The sequence below is a fragment of the Hemiscyllium ocellatum genome, chromosome 21, assembly GCF_020745735.1.
Source record: "Hemiscyllium ocellatum isolate sHemOce1 chromosome 21, sHemOce1.pat.X.cur, whole genome shotgun sequence".
Classification (NCBI taxonomy): Eukaryota; Metazoa; Chordata; class Chondrichthyes; order Orectolobiformes; family Hemiscylliidae; genus Hemiscyllium; species Hemiscyllium ocellatum.
This window is the reverse complement of record NC_083421.1, coordinates 62989662-63010327: the sequence shown is the minus strand read 5'-3', so window position 1 is coordinate 63010327 and position 20666 is coordinate 62989662. Positions and strand designations below refer to the sequence as shown.

Genomic DNA, 20666 nt, shown 5'->3' with positions numbered 1-20666 from the left:
ACAGGCCCTGCAGCCCTCGATGTTGCACCGCCCAGTCAGACTAATCTGAAGCCCATCCCACCTACACTATTCCACGTATGTCCATATGCCTGTCCAATGGCTTAAATACACTTAAATTTGGCGAATCTACTACCATTGCAGGCAAAGCATTACTCTGAGTAAAGAAACTACTTCTGACATCTGTCTTATACCTATCTCCCCTCACTTTAAAGTTGTGTCCCCTCGTGTTTGCTGTTCCCATACTTGGAAAAAGGCTCTCCCTGTCCACCCTATCTAACCCTCTGATTATCTTGTATGTCTCTATTAAGTCACCTCTCAACCACCTTCTCTCTAACGAGAACAGCCTCAAGGCCCTCAGTCTTTCCTCGTAAGACATTCCTTCCATCCCAGGCAACATCCTAGTAACCTCTGCAGTCTTTCCAAAGCTTCCACATCCTTCTTATAATGTGGTGACCAGAACTGTACACAATGCTCCAACTGTGGCCGTACCAGAGTTTTGTACAGCTGCAGCATAACCACCTGGTTCTGGAACTCAATCCCTCTACTTATAAAGGCCATAACACTGTATGCCTTCTTAACAACCCTGTCAATCTGGGTGGCAACTTTCAGGGATCTGTGTACATGTACACCGAGATCTCTCTGCTCATCTGCACTCCCAAGAATCTTACCATTAGCCTAGTACTTTGCATTCCGATTACTCTGTCCAAAGTGTATCACCTCACACTTGTCCACATTAAACTCCATTTGTCACCTCTCAGCCTAGCTCTGCATCCTAGCTATGTCTCTCTGCAACCTACTACATCCTTCATCACCATGTACAACTCCACCGACCTGAGTGTCGTCCGCAAATTTACTAACCCACCTTTCTAAGCCCTCATCCAGGACATTTATAAAAATGACGAACAGCAGTGGATCCAACACCGACCCTTGTGGTATGCAGCTAGTAATTGGACACCAAGATGAACATGTTCCATCAACTACAACCCTGTTTTCTTTCAGCAAGCCAATCACTGATCCAAACTGCTATGTCTCCCACAATCCCATTCCTCCACATTTTGTATAATAGCCTACTGTGAGGAACCTTATCGAACGCCTTACTGAAATCCATATACACCACATCAACCAGTACTCTCATCTGTTTGGTCATTTTGTCAAAGAATTCAATAAGATTCATTAGGCATGAACTACCCTTCACAAAACCGTGCTGACTGTCCCTATCAGATTATTCTTTGCTAGATGGTTATAAATCCTATCTCTTATAACCTTTTCCAACACTACCAACAACTGAAGTGAGACTCACTGGTCTGTAATTACCAGAGTTGTCTCAACTACCCTTTTTGAACAAGGGAACCACATTTGCTATCCTCCAGTCCTCAGGCACTATTCCTGTTGACAATGATGATTTGAAGATCAATGCCAAAGGCTCGGCAATCTCTTCCCTTGCTTCCCAGAGCATCCTAGGATAGATCCCATCCGGCCCAGGGGACTTGCTATTTTCACACACTGCAGTATTTCTAATACCTCTTCCTTGTGAACCTCAATCTCTTCTCGTCTAGATGCAAGTATCTCTCTGTACCTTCCTCGCCAACATTTTCAATAGTGAACACTGTCGAAAAATATTTATTTAGTGCTTCCCTGATCTCCTCTGACTCCACACACAACTTCCTACTATTATCCTCGATTGGCCCTAAATTTAACTCTCGTCATTCTTTTATTCCTGACATACCTATGGAAAGCCTTAGGGTTAACCCTGATCCTATCCGCCAACAACTTCTCATGTCTCCTCCTGGCTCTTCTGAGCTCTTTTTTTGTTAAGGTCTTTCCTACTGAGCTCTCTTTTTAGGTCTTTAGGACACCCCTTCTAACTCCTAACCCTAGAACCAGGAATATTGGAAGTCCAACATCAGAGACCTGATCCCACCCTCTTTATGCTTGTATTTCTTAATTGTAGTGTCAAAGACTGCCTCTAATTCAGAATAGATAGGTTATTTTCAGTAGTTGGGCAACTGTGCAAAATAACGAGTGCAGAAAATGAAACGTGCCTCCCAATGCTCCTTGAAAATTAAAGATGATCAGTATGTCTGGCGATCACAGCACTGGGACACTGAAGCGTTTGTAGCAATTTTTCGTCAGTTGCTCTCAAACCTTCTTAGCTGAAGGATCCCTTTTCAAAAGGATTAATACCAACACTCCTGCAATTTAAATTCTACTGTATAAAACCTCACCAAGTGCATTGCACATAGTGTTTTAATAATCCTTTAAGTGAACAGTTACACAGGTCTGAAAAACATGTTTGCCAGCTTCTTTTACCACTTTAAAAAAAAGAAATATTTTAAAAATAAATTTTTATTCAAAACCTAAGTGACATAATTCATCAATAATACACCTTTCAAAATAAAGGGCTGCCTACTTGAGACAGAGGCAGAGAATTACTTTCTGACAGCGAGTCGCAAGTTGTCAGAATTCTCTTCCTCAAACAGGTGGTGCTAGCAGAGTCCTTGAATTTTTTTAAAAGAGAAGATGAAACATTATCGGGGGCAGGTAGGAATACGAAGCAGTCAGGGTCATGATCTTATTGAATGGCAGAGCGGGCTTGAGAGGCCAAGTGTCTCACTCCTCCTCTTAGTTCTTAAGTAAATAACCAGCCTAACTTCTGAATTGTAACACTGTGATGATCCCAAGAAAAGCACTGGAGGAACAGTTCTGGTCATACATCCAGAAGAGATGCAATCAGCAAACACGTTTGATTTACTCCATTCAGTACGAGTCTGACAGACAACCAGAGGTGATATCTGAGCCAGACTAAAGCCAGCAATATTCAGCATTTATTCCTGTCCTCATCGAGTTGATGCATTGCTTGAAGATGAATCAAGTCATGATTAAATCTTCATCACCGTTTCACTGTTGGAAAGCACATGCTGCAGAATTTCAACATATGGACTCTCCATTGCATCACACCCCATCTGCAGTCAGGCTCTGGGGTCAGTCAGGAAGATGAATAATGGCCGGTGAATGCTGGTCCTTCATGATGTTAGCAGATTGCAGGGGTGGCACGCTGCAAAATATTTACACTTTCAATTTGAAGCAGAATTTCCAACTGCCATGTCAATCTTCGGTCGTAACGTGGATAGGGTAATGAGAATAGCTTCCTGGAAGATGACAAAAACACCAACCACTGTAAACCTTAGCCACCAAAAGAATACGTTGTTTACAAAAGCACATTCTTTCAGGAGATGTGGGTGTTGCAGGCATTTGTTACCCATCATTAATTGCCCTTCAACTGAGTGGCTTGCTCAGCCATTGGTGACTCAACTGCATCATTGTGCTCTAGTAGCAAAGCCCAGACCAGGTGAGGATGGCAGATCTCCTTCACTAAAAAGGTGTGAGTGAACTAGATGTGATTTTATAACAATTGATGGTAGTAATGGTGACTTGAAACAGAGGCATTTCAAAATATATATAATGAATATAAAATCACACCAGCTGCTGTGGGTACTCTCATCTCTAGAGTTTCAAACTGGGTCTCTGTATTATAAATTCAGTGATATTACCACAACCACTACCCTTGACCAAGGGGAGATGCTGGTCTGACTGAAGGGAACAATGGGCCCTTTCCGACAGGAAAATTTGATGTGAAACTGTGGACAGTGAGAGATTCTTTCAATTGAAAAACAATGGAAGAAATCAAATCAACAACATTCTAAAGTATCCATTCTCTGATTCAGTACAATCAGCTCAGTAAATGTTAGCTTTGAAGAAGGATCACTGGACCTGAAATGGTGACTTTGCTTTCTCTCCACAGAGGTCATCAGACTGGCTGAGTTTGTTCAGCAATTTTGGTTTTTGTTTCAGTAAAGGATACACTCTTCAGAAAGCAAAACAATTGGCAGAAGGGTCATATCGGACTCGAAGACTTCATACCCATTTCTGTTTCCACAGATGCTGAGTTTCTCCAGCATTGTATTTAAAAACAAAATCATATTTTGTATGAAGTCACAACACCATAAATTCAAACATTGATCTTAATTTCAGTAGTAGAAATTACCCATGTAAGCACCAAATTGGCCCAGCAATTGACTGAATCAAGGTAAATACCAGAATTTGCATTGTGTGTGGCTGTTCTTCTATGAAATTAGTTTTTTGGTCACAATCTGAGGGGTTCTGATGAGGAGAGGGGATTCTGGATGCAGTATCCATGCCCCAGCCACAGAAGATACCAGCCTGAGAAACCAAACTCAATGCAAAAATATTGCAGATGCTGGAAATCTTGAACAAACACAGAACGCTGGAGAAACTTCAAACCAAACAAGAGTCTTAACAGACTCAAAAAGGTAGGTGTGTTTGTCTCTCCACACTTCCTGCCTGAAATGCTGTGATTCACTAATGTTCACTTTGTTTAGGAAACCTAAATACCTATTGCTGCAGGAGGGCAGCAGCCAAACAGCACTCAAAAGGTACTCAGTGCTGTGTTTTGCATAATTTTTCACTTCTGTAATGAGTGAGGAAAGAACATAAGAGGATTACATGAATTATTACAACAGTGTGCTGACCAAGACGAGAGTCAGGTTTGAATCAAATTGGAAGGTTTGCGAAGGTTTGAATTGAATTGGTGATTCAGAGCATGTCCAAAGCACTCAGTCACAGATAAATACAAGAATAAATTGCGCTAAATGCATTAAAGTGCAATAATTTCCCAGTGTAATGTTGCTGTGAAGCAGTTCATGGTCATGTACTGGACCATCACACTTGCCTATGAGTACATAAGGCTAGAAGGAAAGGAAAAGGAGACTGGGAAAATGTTGCTTTAGTTGCTGGGTAGATGACAAGTGCCTTTAAATCTGAAGCTTTACACCTCCTTACATTCTCTGGCACAATAAGTTCCCTTAGTTACATACCTCAGTGCGGATGGTACGGCTGCCCTGACCAGGGCAGGTGTTGAGATACTGGTGAAAAAGGACACTGGGATCCGTAAAATTGAGGTTTTGATCAGCGTCTACACTGGCCTCAAGTCCATGAAGGCCACCAAACACCACCAACAAATTCCTAAAGCAGGGAGGAAAAATATTATGGCATCTTCTTCACAGCATGTGCAAAATGAGGGAGTATGGGAAGACACAACAAATCGGTATTATTAAATTACTGATGGTAAAAGTAAGCAACCCTGCAAAAAAACTCAAACATTATCAGAATTTAACAGAAAATATTAAACAGTGGCTTATTGGGTTGGCTCTGAACTCCATTAGACGCAGCTGCATTTGTGGTTACGTATAAGATCGGAAGAAACAGAAACAGAATTTCTAGGATAGGTGCCATTTATCAGCAAATCAAATTTATGCAGTATCTTTAACATTTCCAAAACATCTCTATGTTCTTCTTCTGTTCAATAAAGGTTATGCCACGAATTGCACAAGGAGATATTAGGAAGAGGATGATCAAAAGCTCAGTCAACCAGGTTTTTTTTTTGTAGATATTTTTATTGAAATTTAACATTTTTGCAAATTTACAAAAATAAACAAAACTCTCAAATACAAACATTGATGTACAATTAAATCATATATACAATAGTCATAATTTAACAAAGAAAAGAGAAAGAAAGAAAACAAAAAAAGAAAAAAAAGGAAACGAAAAAAGAAAGAAAAAAGAACTCAATTTTCTACTAATCTAACCTATAACTAACCAGAGTGTATACCTAAGTCTCTTACATGCTCGGAATGTATAAACATCAAATATAATAAACCCGTATTCGCGCAGGATTCCTCTCCCAAGGGGCCCCGGAGCAGCCTGGTCTGAAATCTTCACTAAATAAAAGCCCTTGTTAGGATAGCCGAAATATCTGCATTTATATAATTCAAAAAGGGCTGCCATATTTTATAAAATAATTCAGTCTTTCGGTGCACCATATTTGTGAGGAAGTCAAGGGGGATATATTCCATAATTAATCTGTGCCAATTTGAAAGTCCAGGGGGGCCCTCAGCCACCCAGTTCACCAAAATATTTTTCCTTGCACAGAAAGAGAGAATAGAAAATAGTCTCTTCCCGTGCATATCCAGAGATGAGAGGTTCGAAAAGCCCAAAAGGAGAGATACAGGGTCCACCCTAATTTCCATTCCTAAAATTTCTGTCAGGGTATTTGCCACTTTAGTCCAGTATCTGCGGATTTTCTGACAAGTCCACAGACAATGTGCAAGAGTACCCACCTCTATTTTGCATTTGGGACACATTGGAGATGCTCCTGCCTTAAATTTTGCCAGTCGAGCCGGAGCTATATGGGCCCTATGAAGTATCTTTAGTTGGATAGCCTGAGTTCTGTTACAGATAGCAATTCTTCCAGCATTTTCCCAAATGTCATTCCACATATCCTCAGATATTTCTAGCCCCAAGTCCTGCTCCCATGTTTTAAGCAGGTCATCCATGTCTCCTGAGACTCCATCATGTAGCAAATGGTATATAGTACTAACGGAGGATGCCCCCGCTGGTCATAAGACATTACGTTCTCTGTCTGATTTATAAAGACTATCTATTAATGTAGTCTTCCTCTGTATATAATATCGAACTTGGAAGTATCGAAAGAGATCCCCATTAGGTATTCCGAATTTCAGACGCAGCTGCTCAAAGGACATCAGGATCCCATCTTTAAATAGGTCCCCTAAGCATGAAATGCCCCTGGATCTCCAGAGTTTAAAGGTGGCATCTGTAATCCCCGGTTGGAATCCCCACGCGCCTACTATTGGTGCATGGGGGGGATGTTTTATGTGAGTTACCCTCATTTTGCCGCATTATATTCCAGGCCTTAATTGTGTTTAATATTATGGGATTTTTACAGTGGTCTGTAATGATTTTCCTCTTATCTGAAAATAAAAGGTTAATAAGTGGGTATTTTACTTGGGAGGCTTCGATATCCAGCCAAATTGATTGTGGATCAGATGAAACCCAATCAGCTATGTAACTTAGTAGGGAGCTTAACTGATATTTCCTAAAGTCTGGGAAGTCCAGTCCTCCCCTTGCCTGTGGAAGCTGTAGCTTCTTCAGCTTAATAAGGGGCCGTCTATGGTTCCAAATAAAGGAGCCCAACCAGCCATATAATTTACGTAGGGCTAGCCTTGGCAGCATCAGCGGGAGCATTCTCATAGGATATAAGAGACGGGGCAGAACATTCATTTTAATTAATGCTATTCTCCCTAGCCAGGAAATCGGAAGGTCTCTCCATCGCTGGAGGTCCTGCCTTATCCTTTCCATTAATTGTACAAAATTAGCCCTATACAGCTGATCAAATACTGGCGTGATAAAAATACCTAAATATAAGAAGCCCTCCAGGGACCAACGGAAGGGAAAAGGGGATCCGTCCATTAAGTGGGGTATCATAGCCAGACCACCCATTGGCATGGCTTCCGATTTTGAAAAATTAATTTTATAGCCTGAGAATGCACTAAATGTATTAATAACTTGAATTAGACGAGGCACTGACATTAAAGGATTACTGAGGAATAAGAGAACGTCATCTGCATAGAGGGTAATTTTGTGTTTACCTGTACCAATCCTCGGGGCCGTTATATTAGGATCAGTCCGGATGGCTTCTGCTAATGGTTCGATTATCAGTGTAAACAACAATGGTGAGAGAGGACATCCTTGACGGCAGCCCCTACCCACACTGAAGCCATCCGATCTTAACCCATTAGTAATAACAGCTGCTTTGGGGTCATTATACAATGTTGAAACCCATTTGGTAAACACCTGTCCAACGCCAAACCTTTCCAATGTGTAAAATAAATATGACCATTCAACTCTATCAAATGCCTTTTCCGCATCCAATGAAATTACTACTCCTGGTATCTTTCCCTGATGACAGGCTTGGATCATATTCAAGACCCTTCTGATATTATTGGATGATCTGCGGCCCTTAATAAATCCCGTCTGGTCCTCCTTTATAATATATGGCAGTACCCTTTCTAGTCTTAGTGCTAACATTTTTGAGAGAATTTTAAAGTCTACATTTAGTAAGGATATTGGTCTGTAAGATGCACAATCTTCTGGGTCTTTTCCTTTTTTGAGGATAAGAGAAATATTTGCTTCTTTCAGCGTGGGCGGGAGACAGACCTGACTATGCACAAAATTATACATATCCATAAGTGGGTCAACCAATATTCCTGTAAATTCTTTATAGAATTCAGCTTGAAAACCATCCGGGCCCGGTGCTTTTCTGCTCTGAAGTTGCCTAATTGCCTCAAGTATTTCTAGGACTGTTAAAGGGGTATTTAGGGCCGACACCTGTTCCGGAGTCAGGCCCGGGAAGGTCAAATTTTTAAAAAATGACTGCATCCTCCTAATCCTATCTTCACAATCCTGCGATCTATATAGTTCAGAATAAAATTCTTTAAAGGTCGCATTGATCTTTTTATGATCATGAGTCAGGGAACCTGTACTTTCCTTGATGGTCGGAATAGTTTGAGGGGCTTTCTTTTTCTTTGCAAGAAATGCTAAGTATCTACCCGGTTTGTCGCCATATTCATATAATCTTTGTTTCGCAAATAATATTTCCCTTTTAGCCGTTTGAGTAAGCGCGGTGTTTAAAGCTGTCCTAAGAGCTGTAATCCTCTGCAATTTTGTGATAGAAGGTCTATCAGCGTATGCTGTTTCGGCTGCTTTTAGGCGAGCTTCGAGCAGACGCTGTTGCTCTCCCTTCATTTTCCTCTGGGTCGCTGAATAGGAGATGATCAAACCTCGTGCATAAGCTTTGATGGTCTCCCACATCATTGACGGATTGCTAGCCGTACCAGTATTAATTTCTAAAAAAGTTTTAAGTTCTTGGGAGAAGTACTTTAAAAATTTGCTATCTTTTATCAGGAAGGGGTCCATACGCCAATGCCGAGCAGATGTCCCATTGTTCTTTACCTTAGTTTCCATGTATACAGCGGCATGGTCAGAGATTGCTATAGTACCTATTTTACAGGTTGCTATAGAGTTTAGAAAAATCGATGGGGCAAAAAACATCAATTCTTGTGTGACATTTATGTGGATTAGAGTAGAAAGAAAAATCTCTACCCTGTGGATGGAGACATCTCCATACATCTACCAATCCTAATTCTTTATTCAGGTCCGCCAGTTGTCTAGATCTGGGAGATACTCCAGCGGCACTCTTGGGAATCCTGTCTATTTCCGGATCCATAATACAATTAAAGTCTCCCCCTATAATTGTATGACGGGCACCAAAGGCCATCAGTTTTGAAAAAGCTTCCGTTATGAATTTAAAGGGGTGTGCCGGGGGGCAGTATACATTTAAGATCCCATATTCCTCTCCATTTATGAGGGCTTTAATCAAAATATATCGTCCAGATTCGTCTTTTATCTGATTTAGAATTTTCAAAGGGAAGTTCTTCCGGACAAGGATAACAACTCCCCTGCTTTTTGAATTAAAAGAGGAAAAAAAGGCCTGATCAAATCCGCCCTGTCGTAATTTTAAGTGTTCTTTATCCGACAGGTGTGTCTCCTGTAGGAGAGCTATATCAACTCTCTCCTTCTTAAGATTTGATAATATTTTCTTCCTTTTAACTGGCGAATTACTCCCCCTGACATTCCAGGTGCACCACTTAACCGACTGTTCAGCCATAATCATCTGGACAGATCCGAGACCCCTCGGGAGGGGAAACCCTATCTAGAACATCCCGAGCATGGAGCATACAAGATTTACAAAAGTAAAGATTCTCTGATACACTCAAAACAATATAACAAAAAACTCTTTCTAAGTATAAAAAATATAAAACATTCCGAATTGGAGATTTTCTCCCTTGTTCCCAGGGAGCGTCACTTCCTCTCCCACAGTCCATCTTACCCTCTTCCAACCAGTGCCCCACCCTTGACCCAGGTGTTCCTCAATAAAATGAGGAGAATTCAAATATAATATAAAGCTAGAGTTAACAGTGAACACCCCACCCCCACCCACACCCACACCCACATCTAAATATATTTGGGAATATTAATACCATATATTAAGATTACAATCTCAACATGTAATACTTAAATATAATACCACAAAATAACAGGGGAAAGAAAAACAACCCCGCTCCTAAAAACAGAAGTAAAATAGAATAAGGTAACCACCTCTCCCCATCAACATTAACCAAATGCCCCAACATATATATATACATACACACATAGGGGGAAAGATAAGAAAAGATGAAGGGATGTAAACCAAAATAATGGGAAAGGCAGACCAGCGTCCACAATCTCTTACAGCTTATTTAAGAGAGTCCAAGAATTCCTTAGCCTTCTCCGGTGATCCGAAGTTATATATGGATCCTTCGTGGCTAAGGCGTAGCGTCGCTGGATATCGTAAGGAGTACTGGATATTTAAGTCCCTTAAACGCTTCTTCGCCTCATCGAATGCCTTCCTCTTTCGGACCAAAGATTAGATTAGATTAGACTTACAGTGTGGAAACAGGCCCTTCGGCCCAACAAGTCCACACCGACCCGCCGAAGCGCAACCCACCCTTACCCCTACATTTACGGGCAATTTAGCATGGCCAATTCACCTGACCCGCACATCTTTGGACTGTGGGAGGAAACCGGAGCACCCGGAGGAAACCCACGCAGACACGGGGAGAACGTGCAAACTCCACACAGTCAGTCGCCTGAGTCGGGAATTGAACCCGGGTCTACAGGCGCTGTGAGGCAGCAGTGCTAACCACTGTGCCACCGTGCCGCCCACAAAGCTGGGGAGAAGTCCTGGAACAGCATGATCCTGGATCCTTTGTGGGTCATAGCTTGGGGATCTTTTCCCAGATTTCTTGAGGCTTCCAGGAGCATCTGCCTCTCCCTATAGCTCTGCAGCTGGAACAGGACCGGGCGTGGGTGCTGGGTTGAGCCGGGCCCACGTACTGTGACCCGGTAGGCCCATTCTACCCTTACCCGGCCTGATCCAGCCTGCAGATTTAAAAGTTGTGGCAGCCAATGCTCTAAGAATGCTGTCAGCTGGCCTCCCTCTTCCTGCTCGGGAAGGCCCACCAACCGAATATTTTTTCTACGACATCGATTTTCGAGGTCATCAATGTGGTTTTCTAGGTTCTGGACTCGATTCTCGAGGAAACGGATGTGGTCGGCTGTTGATTTTATCCCAGTCTCTGAGGCTGCGGCCTTCGACTCCACCTCTCTGACTCGGCACTCCAATTCCTGAATGTCTCTGCCCTGCTTCTGCAGCTCGGCTGATAGTGCTTCTCTGCTCTGCCGAGACTCATCGATAAAAGCATCAATCTTCGCCTCCCACCTGGCAAACATCTCCTCAAAGCTCATCTTCATTGGTAAATCTCCTGAAGTAGCTGAAGACACCTTTGTTGCAGCTGAAGAGGGAGAGGGTGGGGGAGGGGTCCCTGCTTTCTTAGAGCCGCCTGTTCCCTTCCCTTTACTCATTTTCCAGCTAGTATTAGACTATTTAAATGTACTAATAGATAACTATTTAAGGTTAACAACTATTATAAATGGTTTAGTGAGTGTGGTGGGGGTGGATAGCCCACTTTTCCCAAGTTTTGGGTAGAGCACTGTGGACTCAGTCTTGCTGGGTCGCCGCCATCTTGGATCCCCAGTCAACCAGGTTTTAAGGAGCACCAGAAATCTGAGAGCATGGACAAGTTTAGGGACACTGAGAAGGCCAGGGAGTAAACTATCAAGACAGCGATGGCAAAGCCATTTAACGGGAATGACAGAATTCAAGGCGGGGGAAGGGGGGGGTCAAAAGGCCAAAATTAAAAGAATACAGCAATTTCAGAGGGTTGTCAGGTCTGAGGTATTTGCAAAGGCGAGGAGGTGAGACCATGGACGGACTTGGACACAAGAATGAGTATTGCAAACATAAGGCACTGTAGCTTGGAAAAGAGATGAAATGAAAGAGAAATTTCTTCACCCGAAAGAGTCTGTGACAATTGTTACCACAGAAAGCAGTCAAGACCAAAACATTGTATGATTTTAAGGTGGAGTTGGATATAGCACTTAGGGCGAATGAAATCAAAGGATATGGTGGAAAAGGGGGAACAGGTCACAGAGTTGAATGATCATAATGAATAGCAAGTAAGCTCAAAGAGCCAAATGGCTCACTCCTCCTGCTATTTTCTATGTTTTGATATTTTACCCATTTACAGGCATCCTCAGGCTGGATGGGCAGGCTGTGATTTCCACCCTGAAAGCAATGCTATCATGTAAGGAGTTTAAACAGAAAACCATGAACTGTTTCTGAATGGCAATAGACATCTTCCTGACACATGGAGGTTTTCCAATTTTACAAACGATGCACAAACCGCCAACATTACTGACAATTAAATTATAGTTTTTCTGTAAGGATGTGAGGACCATACCAAATAATACAAAAGTAAACTTCTGCTGCTGGCTGGCAATAAGATGAAGGTCAAAAAAGTTGGGCCAATACACGCTTTCGTTTAGAAGAATGAGAGATGATATTATTGAAACGTATACATTTCTGAGAGGGCTTGACAGGTGCTGAAAGGGTGTTTCCCTAGTGGGGAAGACTGGACCTAGGAGTCTCAATTTTAAGATTAAGAGATCTCGCTTTTGAGAGAGATTAGGTTAAATGTTTTTTTCCCCCCACTTAGGATTATTAGTCTGGAATTCTCTTCCTCAGAAAATAGTGGTTTCTCGGTTATTGAATTTATTCAAAATCAAGTTAGACAGATTTTGACAATGTGACATTCAAGGGTTATGGGGTTGACAAGGAAGTAGAGTTGAGACTATAACCTGGGGAAATGATTGAGTACATTCACCCCACCCATACCTCTCATGATCTTATACACTTCAAGAACTTCCCTCAGTCTCCTACACTAAAGGTCCTACCTTGTCCTAACGCCTCCTATAACTCAAGATTGTTCAGCCCTAGCACACATTTTTGTCAATTTCTTTTGCACTCTTTCCAGCTTAATAACATCCTTCCTATAGCAAGGTGACCAATATTGAACACAATACTCCAAGTGCAGCCTCACCAACGTTCTGTACAACTGCAATGTAACTTCCCAACTTCAATACTCAATGCCCTGACTAATAAAGGCCAGTGTGCCGAAAACCTCCTTCATTGCCCTGTCTCCCTGTGACTCCACTTTCAGAGAACTATGCACATGAACTCCAAGATCCCTCTGTCCCACTACACTCTTTTATGGCCCTACCATTCACCATGAAACTCCTACCTTGATTTGACTTTCAAAAATCCAACAAGCACCCTTCCACTATTAAACTCTGCTTCCTACCATCAAGCCAATTGTGCATCCAATTTGCCAGCTCCCCCCTGGATTCCACACGATCTAACCTTACAAAGCAGCCTACCACATGGAACCTTATCAAAAGCCTTACCAAAATCCATACAGACTACATCTATTGCCCTGCCCTTGTCGACCTTGCTGGTTCCTTCATCAAAGAACTCTTAAACTTGTGAGGCAGGATCTCCCAGGCACAAAGCTGTGCTGACTCCTACTGTGTCTTTCCAAATGCATGTATATCCTTTCTCTCTGAATCTTCTCAAGTAACTTACCCAGCACAGATGATAGGCTTAATGGTCTATAGTTCCCAGGTTTTTCTTTACAACCCTTCTTGAATATAGGCACAAAGTTCGCTACCCTCCAGTTTTCTGGGACCTCATCCATGGCTAATGTGCAAAAATTGCACATTATCACATCAGGGAATCTTGCAGATTGGGAACGTTCAGTCAGTTTTAGATATCAGTCACTTTTTTTCTCTAAATAATGTGAGGAATCAGCAATGTGGTGAATGGGCTGATAAGGTGCTTATCATAATTTAAGAATATGACAATATATCTCAGAAGATGCTTACAGAGTCACAGAATCATACAACGTGGAAACAGATTAGATTAGATTAGATTAGATTAGATTTCTTACAGTGTGGAAACAGGCCCTTCGGCCCAACAAGTCCACACCGACCCGCCGAAGCGCAACCCACCCATACCCCTACATTTACCCCTTACCTAACACTTCGGGCAATTTAGCATGGCCAATTCACCTGACCTGCACATCTTTGGACTGTGGGAGGAAACCGGAGCACCCGGAGGAGAACGTGCAAACTCCACACAGTCAGTCGCCTGAGGCGGGAATTGAACCCAGGTCCCTGGCGCTGTGCTAACCACTGTGCCACCGTGCCGCCTATTAATTGGCGGTTATTATTTGGTCCAACTCTTTAATGCCGACCAAGTTTCCGAAACTAAACTAGTCCCACTTGGCTGCATTTGGCCCATAAACTTTTAAACCTTTCCTAAACATGTATCTGTCCAAACGTTGTTTAAATTTGTAACTGTTCCTGCATCTGTGGTAGTTTATTCCACATACAAACCACCCTCTGTGTGAAAACTTGCCCCTCAGGTCCTTTTTAAATCTTTCTCCTCTCACCTGAAAAATATGCCCTCTAATTTTGAACTCCCCTACCACAGCAAAAAGATCTTTACTACTGACCAGCTGAAACTGACAACCGGAAGCGGCAAGGACAGACCATTATAAATACCGGAAGAATCATCAAAGAAGCGCTTCGCAGGAGGCTCCAAAGCACTGATGATGTCCCCCAACCAGGGGACGAAACGTTTGCAACAAAAACTTCCAGCTCGGCGAACAGAACCACAACAACGAGCACCCGAGCTACAAATCTTCGCACAAACTTTGAAGTCCTACCATTAATTGTATAAGTCCTGCCCTTGTTTGCTTTAACAAAATGCAATATTGTTAAAATTTATACAAACAAGCTCTATCTGCCACTTCTCAGTCCATTGACCCAATTGATCAAGATCTCTTTGTAATCTTTGTTAACCTTCTTTACTGTCAACTATCCCACCAATTTTAGTGTCATCCGCAACCTTACTAACTATGCCTCCTAAATTCTCATCCAAACTGTGTATAAGAAAGATAAAAGCAGTGAACCCAGCACTAATCGCTATGACACACCGCTAGTCACAGGCCTCCAGTCCAAATAACAACTCTCCGCCATCACCTGCTGTCTCCTACCGTCAAGTCAATTTTGTATCCAATTGGCATATTCTCCCTGAATCCCATGTGATCTTAACTTTACTAACCAGTCTACCATGTGAAATCTTGTCAAAGACTAGACTAAAGTCCACACAGACAATGTCTACAGCTGTACCCTCATCAACCTTAATGGTCACAACCTCAAAACTGTGCTGATGATCCCTGTTTAGCCCCGGTCGGTCCAAATGCATGTAACTCCTATCTCTCAAAATCTGCTTCAACAACTTACCCACTACTGATGTCACTGTCCAGTCTATAGTTCAATCGTTTTATGGGGAGGGGGAAATCTAGTCAAGAGAAAAGCACAGCCAAAGGAGTAGAGATTTTTTTTGCTGTTCTATTGAGTTTAAATTAATGATAACAAAAACATGATCACAAAATAACTTTCTTCAGTTTGGGTGTGACTGGTGATCAAGAAGCTCACTGAGAAATCTTTACTTCTTACTGAATATTTGTAAATCTCAAGAGGTAATTGAGATAGTAAAGCAATTATCCTTAGAGAAGGTACACCGAAAACGAGCCTTACTTGAATGAGGGAAATGTAACACTGTCAATGTTTGACCCTCGTTCAGAAGTGCCAATTGAGAGATCATAGCCATCCTTGAATGGGCACTCTGTGAACACAGCACCTATAATACACAGACAGGAAGGTTTTTTAATTTAATTTAAACAGATTTTTAATTCCCCCATTTAACCTTTACCCATATCTTTTAATTTAAATCGTGTTACAAGAGTAAGAGGATGATATGGAACTCACTGAGGCATGAAGCAAGTCGCACCGTGTAACCCCAGTACAGGCCAGATTCTGTGCGCGGGGTGTGTGGTGCAACAACTGTGCCCTTCAAAGCTTTGCTCTCTGAAAGCACAAAACACAGAAGGATTAGGGGCAGTGTTAATGGCACTTTGTTTGCTGGACACTAGTGAAGCCAGACAAAAGGGCACATGTTGAGTTAATAGTAGAACCTAATGTTATTCAGTTGCAGTAATGTTCTCAAAGGCAAACTCAAAAGGTTTAACTGTTTCCAAGACATCAAAGCTGAACAAATTCTCTCAAGGGAAATAAATAATTGCATTTGAGCTGAATGGTCTCACGATGCACCAGATTTAAAATACACCAACAGTAAAGCAATTTAACATAAGAATAGAAGGCCATTCTGCCCCTCCAGACTGTTCCATTATTTTATGAGATAATGGCTGATCTGTATCTCAACTCTGCCCACCTGACTTCTTTTCTTTACTCTTGCATGGGTTGAGTGTATTAATGGAAAAGCGCAGCAGGTCAGGCAGCATCCAAGGAACAGGAGATTCGACGTTTCGGGCATAATCTCCTGTTCCTTGGATGCTGCCTGACCTGCTGCGCTTTTCCAGCAACACATTTTCAGCTCTGATCTCCAGCATCTGCAGACCTCACTTTCTCCTTGAGTGTATTAATGGCAGGCCAGCATTTGTTCCCCATCCCTAATTACCCTTGAACTGAATGGCATTTCAGGGGGCAGTTAAGTGACCACCACATAGATAAGGAGCTGGAATTACTGCAGGCCAGACCAAGTGTGAAGGCAGATTTCTTTCCCATAAGGACAGTGGTATGACGTGTACCTGTGTCCCCCGCAGTATTAGCCTGGACCCCCAGCTTCATCATCCAGTGACATTACCACTCTCTCCTCCCAATATGGAGGTTTTGCACGCTTTTCAAATCATTGTATAGCAAAAATTTATCTTTGGATTTAAAATTATTATTTGAACTAGCATCTATTGCTTTTTGGAGGAAGCTATTTCACCCCTCTACGTTCGCTCCCCCACCCTCCCCAAGTCCCCCACCAGCTCAAGTGAGAAACTGCTTCCTAATTTCTCTCCTGAATGGCCTTCTCAGCTTTTAAGGTTATATCCCATTATCCTGTACTCTCACCAGAAGAAAATAGTTTCCTCTATCTTATCAACTCCTTTCAAAATCCTGTAAACCCCCAGTCAACTTCTATATTCAAGAGATGACACATCTATTTCATGTAATTGTTCTTCAAGATCTAATCTTCGGAGTACTTTATATTGTTGTAGGAAAACTTACTTTCCATTATATTCTGGCTTTCTTATTATACAGGTATCCCCTGATTTTCGAACATTTGCTTTACACAATTTCGCTTTTACGAAAGACCTATGTTAGTACCTGTTTTCATGAATCTGAAGAGGATTTTTGCTTTTAGGAGAAAAGGTGATAACTTTTCCCCATATAAATCACACACCTTTGCTTTATGCAACTTCCAGCTTATGATAGTTCCCAGAAAACCTATCTACTTTCAAATAGTGGGGGCTACCTGTATAAAACATAGTCCATTTCCTTTCAGATGTGACCTTTACCACCCAGAGGACAAGGGCAGTAGATACATCGAAACACCACTGCCTACCTGCAAGCTCTCTTCCAGACACATTTCATCCAAAATTTCCATTCTTTTCCCATCAATCAGTCCAAGTCCTGAAACACCCCTCCACTTAGGGTTACCTACTCCCCAAGGGCTATAGTGGTTCATGGTGGCAACTCACCAGCATTTTCTCCAAAGCACTTAGGGGTGGGAAACAGCTGGTGGCTTCAAGTCATTCTCAAATCAGATGAACAAATGAAAAAAAAATAGCTTAAGTCATCTTTTTGCACCTCGCTACAATTTTATAGTTCAGGAAAAACTGGAGATCCTATACAGATCATACTCCACAAATATCACACTCGCTTTAGAAACTATTGTCACACTATAATAACCATGAACTTAACAAATGGATTCTGATCCTTTTTTACCTGGCTTCTCATTCTTGTGTAGTCGGACGGTAACCCGTAAACCAGGTTGGAGTTGTCGGTCGATCTGTACATCCTAATTCCAATTAACAAAACAGAAGGGAGTAAGAAAAGGGAGGTGGAAGAGTCCCACTTAGTAAAATGTACAAAAGAGAAAAACTTGTAGGGCAGGTGGAGTTGGATAAATTTGCCAGTCCATTCATTGCACACAATGAGCTAAATGACTCTGTTGTAATTCTATAATACAAGAAGCTTTCATAGAATCATTGAACTGCGACTGGATTTACATTTGGTTCAGGAACAGATACAACTCTCCTGTCAATGAAATCCTAACAGCATGACAGACATATACTGAAAGCAAGAGCTAAAAAGCAAACAATTAGGTTTTTACTGAAAGTTTTTCAAGAATTCAAATTCCATGCCAGCCTTTGTAACAGGCCTAGATTGCTCTGCACAAACCTTTCTCATGCCACAGTTTACAAATGATCCTTTCTGGAGTTTACTGGGCCGATCAACAACCACTCCCTCACGGTATTCAGATTGCTCATCCATCCTCATGTGGTGTGGACTATCGAGTGGATTCAGGAGGCCTGGAACAAGCACAACCGCAGACCATTTAGCCCAGCAAGTTTACACAACCTAACACGCTTCATCCTCACCAAACCAACCTGTCCTTCTGTGCTTTTCTCCTTCATGCTCTTACCTAGCTTTCTCCTTAGAACACATCTACACTATTTGTCCTAACTAGTCCCCGTGGTAACAAGTTTATGTTCTGACTAATCTCTTGGCTTCTTCCAAATTCCACATTCAGTACATTAACAATATACTAAGTACCCTTTGAATCAGAGACTATATCAAAGCACTTTTGTTGTTATTCCAGCCGTGGGACAGTCAATCACAGCGGGGAGATAAAAGACCAACTAATGTGGTTTTGAGAGCGCTTGAATTGATCAATGTTCCTTCTAAGCTGCACAGTAATTGGGTGCAGACACAGCAACATCCAGTTCCAGAGGTCACTGCCACACATACACCTTGCAGGTCCACATAATGACAGGACAAAAATAGAGGGAACATAGATCAGAGTATGGGTAGAACTTCCTTCCTCTTGGAACAGTGCCTTGGGATCTTATACTTCCACCTGAGGGGACATCTCATTTAAAAGAACACACCTCTTAACGGTGTAGCACTCGCTCAGACCAACAATGAAAGGTTATCCTGGATTTGATGCTTAAACTCTGGCGCTGGGCTTGAATCACAATGTTTTGATTCTGAGGAGAGAATGCTAACAGCAACCAAAGCCAACAACTTAACAAGTTTGAACACAAAGTAGGAAGAGATAGCAGCAGCACAGAAACCTGATTTTTCGCTTTACATTCCCGCACACATGGATTTAAGTCAGTTTATACTTCAAATCACTACTCTGCTGTTCCATTTTTAACTGGCTCCATTCACTTCAGGTGAAGCAAGGCATCCAAGATAGAGACATGCTCAAAAACTGGGCAGATCTTAACCCTCCAGGTTGCAGAGTTTGGTCACTGTTCCTCATCAACAGTAATTCTCACAGTTAAGTGGAAATTCACAGCTCTGACATTCAACTGTCATTCGATGCTGGTACAGGAACAAAGGAAATGCTAACCAGTTACAAACATTCAGTGTCATCTGAAATACAATTATGAATAGCTTTGTAGAGATCAAATTATACAGCACCGAAAAAGGCTAGTGCACCCATTCTAAGAAAGCCATCCAGTTAGCTCTACTCTGCTGTCTCCCACAGTGGTACAAATCCTTTTCGTCAAGAATTTATCCAATTTTCTTCTTGCAAGTTAATAATGCACCTGCCTCCACTGGCCCACAATGTTTGGTCAGTGTGTTTAAAGTGTTATTGTCAAAAACAATGTATGTGCAATCACTTTAAACATTAGTCAGAACAACAATGTGTGGAAGTGAATAAGTCTCCCGTTATTTTTGTGTTTGGTTTTCCAGATCAACTTACCTGCAAACTGCAGATCCTGATGTTTTGGAAAAAAGGATTTCCTAAGGTACCTGGTTACATACAATGGAAAGATCACTTTACAGTTGAGTCTTAATCATAGAGATGCTGAAAATGATCAACTATAGTAGAAATCACTTCTCAGGTTTTTTAAAAAAATATAACTAAACTAGTGCGTCTGTGTATTTTACAATTAAACCAAGCCAGCGGCAAAGCAAGGTAAGGGGCAACACTGGGACAAGGATGCATATGCTAAACGTGTACTCGACTATTGTGTTTCACCCAATGGTAAGTTCACTGAATGTCAAAGAATGGTTGGTTTTCACTAGTGAGTGAAGAGCTATGACAGGGAGATCCACTGTATTATGGGAATCAACTATCCACTGGGAAAAACAATCCTAATGCCATATAAAGAACAGGATTTGGACAATCACTTCTATGAGGCAGAAGTCTCCATTTATGGGCGGCACGGTGGGACAGTGGTTAGCACTACTGCCTCACAGCACCAGAGACCCGAGTTCAATTTCCGCCTCAGGCAACTGTCTGCGTGGGTTTCCTCCGGGTGCTCCGGTTTCCTCCCACAGTCCAAAAAACGTGCAGGTTCGGTGAATTGGCCATGCTAAATTGCCCGTGGTGTTAGGTGAAGGGGTAAATGTAGGGGAATGGTTCTGGGTGGGTTGCTCTTCAGAGGGTTGGTATGGACTTGTTGGGCCAAAGGGCCTGTTTCCACACTGTAAGTAATCTAATTGCTGGCAATAACTACCTTTAGTTAACTAACCTTTGACCTCTGTCTAGGTCTTTCCAAGCAGCTGCCTGGGCCCCAGGTTCTGCAAATTAGTATAAGTATTTCCTAAAGATCTTAGATGAAGGCAGATTGGCAGAA

At 42.0% G+C, this 20666-nt stretch overlaps 1 protein-coding gene across 2 annotated transcripts in view; it reads right to left on the bottom strand.

Moving 5' to 3' along the window:
- Positions 1-2328: 2328 nt before the first annotated feature.
- Positions 2329-20666, bottom strand: part of spout1 (SPOUT domain containing methyltransferase 1) — a 28671-nt gene continuing 10333 nt past the window's right edge. For both annotated transcript variants that reach the window (XM_060841152.1, XM_060841153.1), the window contains exons 6-12: positions 19787-19836; positions 18253-18383; positions 17797-17869; positions 15772-15870; positions 15541-15643; positions 4896-5043; positions 2329-3149 (exon numbers count right to left, since the gene is read on the bottom strand). In XM_060841152.1, the coding sequence (XP_060697135.1) occupies positions 3075-3149; positions 4896-5043; positions 15541-15643; positions 15772-15870; positions 17797-17869; positions 18253-18383; positions 19787-19836 (679 nt within the window). In that variant the 3' untranslated portion in view covers positions 2329-3074. The remainder of the gene's footprint in view (positions 3150-4895; positions 5044-15540; positions 15644-15771; positions 15871-17796; positions 17870-18252; positions 18384-19786; positions 19837-20666) is intronic.